General features: G+C 35.6%; 1 protein-coding gene across 1 annotated transcript; it reads left to right on the top strand.

Annotated features, from left to right (window-relative positions):
• Positions 1–245: 245 nt before the first annotated feature.
• On the top strand, positions 246–4629 carry PEX22 (peroxin 22). Its single transcript, XM_039046843.2, has 8 exons — positions 246–692; positions 1567–1809; positions 1907–1954; positions 2090–2146; positions 2233–2334; positions 3622–3687; positions 3987–4088; positions 4185–4629. Exons 1-8 carry the CDS (start codon positions 585–587, stop codon positions 4287–4289), a joined length of 831 nt encoding a protein of 276 aa, XP_038902771.1. The 5' UTR covers positions 246–584; the 3' UTR covers positions 4290–4629.
• Positions 4630–6475: the final 1846 nt, after the last annotated feature.

Below are 6475 nucleotides of genomic sequence, written 5' to 3'. Positions count from 1 at the left end.
TCATATTGTTGGTAGAGTATATCATCTATAATTGATAAGAGTCTATCATCTATCACTAATAAGAGTTTAATAAAGTATGTCACTAATAAATTTTACTAATTTTATAATATTTTAAAAATATTGTTATACATCCCATTATTATCCCTCAAATTACTGCCCATTACAATTATGTCAGCATTATCTTAATAGTTGAAATGTTAACCAAAAACAAGTTAATAAAAAAGTGTTTTATCCAAGAAATTTGTAGGTCATTCATTCAAATTTTCCAATTAAAAATGCAGTACATAGATGTGTGAATTAATCTCCGATATGGGAGAATTTATAGGAAGCCCAATATGTGAAAGCCCATACATAGTAGGAATCCAGATGGAGTCGCCGTTGCCGGGTTTACCACGTCCTCTTTCCTCCCCCGCAGGGCGACGGGGAAATATAGGGAAACTAAAAAGATCGAGCCATTGATAATAATTCCATCACTTGGATTTTTGTATCCTCCATTGACGCCATCGCTCGCTTCCTTCTGCTCTTCTTCCAATTCCTTCTACTGCCCCAACCAACTTTGACGCCCGAGGTCTTCCAGTTCTCCCATGGCCGAAACTTCTTCCAAAGACGACCTACTTCAGCTCATCAAGCGCTTCGGGGCTTATCTCACTCTCAAGATCTCCAATTTCTTCCCGATCTCTTTCCAGAATTTGGTCCTAATCTCTATCCCTGTTTTTTCTTCTTCTTTTCGTTTTTCGATAGATCTGACCTGCTTTAGGTTTCTGCTACCGGGGTTTATTTTACGCTGAATAGATTTTCGTAACCCAATTCTTCTTCTTTTCTTTTTTAACCCTTTTCGGTTTGAGGTGTGGACTACTTTCTTATTAATTCTATGCTTCAATTAGAATGGTTAATAGTTTCTGCTGTTCGATTTTCATTATTGTAGTCAATAATTCAACACGCTGCTAAATGATGATAAACGATTACCCCCCTGAACTTGACCTTGCTAGCTGTTATATGTGTTACGGAAGTGATTACTATTGCTTTTGTTCTTCGGTACTTACGTTTCGAAGATGGTATATTGTGTTTAATTATCATGTGTAGGCCCATGCCAATTGGCAATTCTTTCAATTGTTTTTTGATCTTCTTAATGGACTCTAGTCTTTGGATCTTTTAGGTAGTGAGATGAGATATGAAGCTCTGTGTCAGGAAACTAGATGCTCAGCTTCGTTATTTTCTTTTTTCATTTGGGTGTTCATAAAAACCAAAGAATAGATAAACGAGATATCTGAGCTAAATCAGTCATTTTGGTGTCCTAGTTTGTTTCAAATGGTTATGGTCATTTCATTTGGGTGTTTGAAAATTGCTTCTGTTTTTGTGCCTTTTTGGTCTAGTTTGGTTCAAATGTAAATGAAAATCAATAGCTCAATTTACTTTCTGTTTTGGTCTAAATAACTTGAATACTTTTCATGCTGACAGCTTCTAATTTGTCTGGTAGAATATCATGTTGTTTCTCCTATGTTACCAATCGACAAACAAGGGGAACAAGTATTATGGTGTCTAACTACGTCTTTGAAATTATATCAGGATTCACGATCTGTTGGGGCTATTACTGGATTTGCTGTTGCAATAATTTTCACATGGAGACTGTTGAGATCCCCTAATGGACATCAGAGACGACAACCAAAAAGGCAAATGCCTGCACCAAGTAGTTCTACTTCAACTGTTGGGTTAAATTCAAATGCACAATCGGTAACTTCTGAAGTTTGTTCATCTTCAGAGGATTTAAGAGCACACAATGTTGTTGATGAATTCTTCCAGCCAGTCAAGGTCAGAGCTCAAATTATTGCCTATATCTTGTCCTGGCTTTTCAATTTTATTCCTTTCAGATCTTTTAAGATTTTCCACTCTTACTTTTTCCTTGTAGCCAACTTTGGGTCAGATTGTGAGGCAAAAATTGAGCGAAGGAAGAAAGGTACCCAATATCAACCCTCGTTGTCTATCTTTGTCAAGATATTTTGGTGAAATATCAGTATATGACATTGTATGACGTAAGTGATATAAGGTAAGAAATAGTCAAGTTTTGGTACTGAAAATATGTTATGCTTAGGTTACATGTCGTTTACTTGGAATAATTCTAGAGGAAAACAGTCCAGAGGATCTGCAGGTATATAGCTCTTTCCTCTGAAGATAATTTTGTGCTTGAAACTGCTTCAGGGATTATCTAATTTGGTTTACTGTGTCTTGCATCAGAAACAAGCCACTGTGAGGTCCTCGGTACTGGAAGTACTGTTGGAGATTACGAAATATTGTGATCTTTATCTTATGGAAACAGTGCTGGATGATGAGAGTGAAGTGAGTGTAATGCTTTATGGATTTTTTTTTTCTTTGGTTCCTACTTAATATCTTGATGAATTTTAATATATGATTGCCGATGTGTGATTTGGTATAGTTCCAAGTTCTAGCGACGGTAGTTCCTCCTTAAAAGGGGACATCTTGAAGTCAAAATCTCTCCCCACTCCTGTTTACTTTTCTGTGAGAATATTTATATGCTGACACATGATTAGGAGGTCAGATTAGTTTTTTATGCCTGAGGTTGGAAAATCTATCAACGTGGCCAAACTACGCAATCCATGTTTTAAAAAACCAACTGAATACTTTATACTTTGGTTGCAGTGTCAGGTCTTGCATGCACATGTTTCCTTAGGAATTTTGTATTCCTCTATATGCTTCTATCCTCCAGTCGTATGACGAGTACCTTGACTCAATTTGTCAATTTTAAGCTTAAATTTTCAATTTCTTCCAAAAAGACCCTAAACTTGATCTTGTGGTGGATATTTATTTATTTATTTATTTTAAATAAGGACAACTACTTTCATTGAGAAGAAATGAAAGAATACACGGCATACAAAAAACCAAGTCCACAAAAAAAAGGGGAGTCCTACTACAAGAAGGGACTTCAATTATACAAAAAAACCTTTGAAATCGAAGCCCAGTACGAAGCACAAAAACAGACAAAAGACCAAATTTCTCTAGCTTCCCTCTCAACCCCCAAACACCCTACTATTCCTCTCGTCCCATAAAACCCAAACAATAGCACATGAATCGATGGATAAATTCAATGCAAATCAACAAAGAATACTCAAGATCAAATCTTAGAAATGTCCTAATACCATGAAAATGCTCAAACTTAGCAACAAATTTAGGTATTAATAGTACTTGAACTCAATGAATTGATAAAACTGTGCAAAAAAGCACCCAACATGACCAAAAGAATCATTCAAAACAAAATAGGCCGGTTACTGGAGTGCTTCTAATTAGATTTTTCTGAAAGAAAACTTCTTAAGTATGACTTAATTGAGGGTACTAAATGCACCAACTTGTTGAAGTTCAGGAATTGTATCCAAGTTTAAAATTGTCAAACTGAATGGGGAAAAATGATTTCCTCTTATTATTTTAGATATACTCTTAAGGTGGGGGTGGCATTTTCTGCGTTTATGGGTTTTAAAATATCATAGAAATTTGTTTTCTTACAACTGATAGGTGCCTGATACAATATATTAATCTTTTTCTTCTTGCTGATCTCAAATGCAATATGTTATTCATCTTTCTGATAAAAGGCATCATGAACTGTTTATGCAGAAAAGAGTTCTTTCAGCACTCGAAGATGCAGGGGTTTTCACATCTGGTGGTCTGGTCAAGGACAAGGTACTTAAATCTGGGATTGTTTGGATTTTGACAGTATTGAAACAATTCTGATTATTTTTTTCATCTCTGAATTACTGAAAGTACAATGTTTTGGCACTGTTGGCTACGTTACAGGGAACGTTTAACTTTAGGCATTAAGTTGTTTTTTGGGTTTCTAAGAAAAGATATAATAGGAAATAGCTGAAGATAGGTAACAAATCATCTCTTGAATTGTTTCGTGCTGGTCTGGAGAAAAATAGGGACAGTCATACATACCAACCTGCTTTTCTTGTAATATTTTAACTGAGGAATGTTTGTAGGTTCTCTTCTGTAGCATGGAGAATGGGCGAACATCTTTCGTGCGCCAGCTGGAACCCGATTGGCATATAGATTCCAATCCTGAAATCATTACTCAGTTAGCTGTAAGTTAATCAACCCATCATCTTAGTAAGTTTATTGTTCTGTAACATCTGTAAATACATGGTGATTACTGATACCTTTTATATAACCATCATCAGAGGTTCATCAAATATCAACTTCATGTGGCTCCAATCCGACACGAGCGGACCGCTTCTAACGTTTTCAGCTCTCCATCCTTGGAACAGTTCTTTGGAAACATTTAACTTGAAGCCAGTTCAAGAGTGGAATGAATTTTCAAATATATATATTTTTTCCATTTTATTTGGGCCGTGTTGGTTGTAAGTGCAATGGTTCTCTTTGGGAACTAAGCAAGTTCAGTTTGCACTAGGCCGCCATTGCTGGTGTTAGAAAGATAGATGTACCATGTTTTTTTCTTTTTGTTTCTGCAAAGATCTTTTTTTGGGTTGATCTTGTGTTATCTGACATAGTAACTTCATGCCCCACTAAAAGCTCCTAATTTAGCTGATGTATGTAATTTATATATATTTATTAGATCATCTCAGCCATGACAAATACCATTTGGATCACCAGTTTCCTACTGAACCAGTTTTCGGTGTCACTTTTATTGGACTAATCTTGAAAGTGTCTGGAATCGATGAATGAAAACAGATGCACTCTATGTACTTACTCTTCAGTTTCATGAGAATTAATCTGATGGGATATAATTTTCATCTTTTCCATACATATATTTTGCATGTTATCAAAGTGATAGTTGAAGTAATAACATTTTTTAAGAGAATAAATTAAACAAAAAACAAATTAGAAACAAACTTTTGGATAAAATAGGACACCATGTTTGGGAGCTCATCACCCCATCTTCAAACTCCTCATCAAGGAAAGAGAGATTATAAAAGAAATCGTGTGAAAGGCCTCTGTTGATGCAAGGGCATGTGGGGCGAAGAGAAGACGACCTTTAGTAACATTTGACGTCTAAATCTACACAAGAACTTTGATGATCTCCAAAAAGATTTGACTCAACCTCTAAAAGGGTTGAGCGATCTTCAAAGATGAATCACAAGTTTTTAAGAATTGTTAGACCTTTGAAAGCTTTGATCGGCCACTTCCGGTGAATGACCTCAAAGCTTGTCCCAATTGGATATCCTCGAGAGTCATAGATAATCCAATCAGGCCCCCTTCTACCCTTTGACTTGTAGAAAAATGCATCAGAGTTGAGTTTCCAGCATTTGGCTGGATGGGGAATCCACTTTTACAGACTCTTGAGGGCCTCAAGCCTGTTAATAACTAGGATGGGAGCTAAGTGATTTTGGTGATCTTCCAACACTTTGGATCAAAGCTACCGCATGATAACGCTTCTGCCCCTCATGAAGGAGGAATAAGGTGTCAAATCCTTTCCAAACCACCAAATAAATTTATAAACTCCAAATCTAACCCAAATTGTAGTATTAATAGGCTAGGTTGATCCATAGGGTGCACCGTATTCACCTCCAATTAAGATTCAAAATCCTTAAGGTAATCAAAGGTGGGTTTGTTTGTTTGTTTTGCACAATGAATATAAATAACATGAAAAGTAAAAGAGAGAATTGAAATAGAGTTATATGAATAACAAGTCTAACTTAGATATTCAGATCCACCCATTTGTTAGTTATTTATTGGACAATAAAAGTAATCATCAAAATCATGCAAGTGCTTAGACAACTTGTTTGATAGTGTCGTGACAAGCACTCTAGGACATTAATGAAGATGCTCAAATAAACTAAGTGTTTGGTGAATTGGGTATGAATATACTCCATAAACATCTCAAACTTGCATTGCGATAAAGGGGGAAAACCAAGACAAATAGTTATTAAGCAATGGTTAAATAGTCTAACTTATTTTATTCTTGAACTAACCAACCATGCAATGTTGTAAAAGGACCCTCATAAAAAAGTCTATCAATTTATACACATGCATGCTTTAATTTGTGCTACTAAAAGTTAACACACAACTAAATGTCACATATTGTTAGTCAATTATTAGCAAAGCAATGAATATATGCAATGGTGATCAATCCAAATGAATCCAAGACAGAGAAATTTAAGTACACTCTAGAGAAGCATTCATAAAACGAAAGTAAAAAGTACAAGTCTTCACAACATAATACAATGAGTTTCTTCCTCAACCTAAGCTAGAAAGTACTTACCTTAGCCACTAAACATTAGAATCAAGCTATCATTGCCAAGGTGAGTCTCCACATCATGAAAATAGACTAAAAACAGTAAAGAACAGAGAAAATGAAAAGAGAAGGTTGAAGCTCGGATATTGAATGATGACCTATAACATAAAATATCCCTTTTATAGAGCAATCATAGCGTTGCGACACTAGGTCAAATTCTTGTCGTGCAAACTTTCCATAACAATGGCGCCACGGTGTTCGCAGTCAGATATTATA

This window comes from Benincasa hispida, chromosome 10 (genome assembly GCF_027475165.1).
Source record: "Benincasa hispida cultivar pf3 chromosome 10, pf3_genome.v1.1, whole genome shotgun sequence".
Lineage (NCBI taxonomy): Eukaryota > Viridiplantae > Streptophyta > Magnoliopsida > Cucurbitales > Cucurbitaceae > Benincasa > Benincasa hispida.
This window is presented reverse-complemented; position numbering and strand designations above follow the sequence as displayed.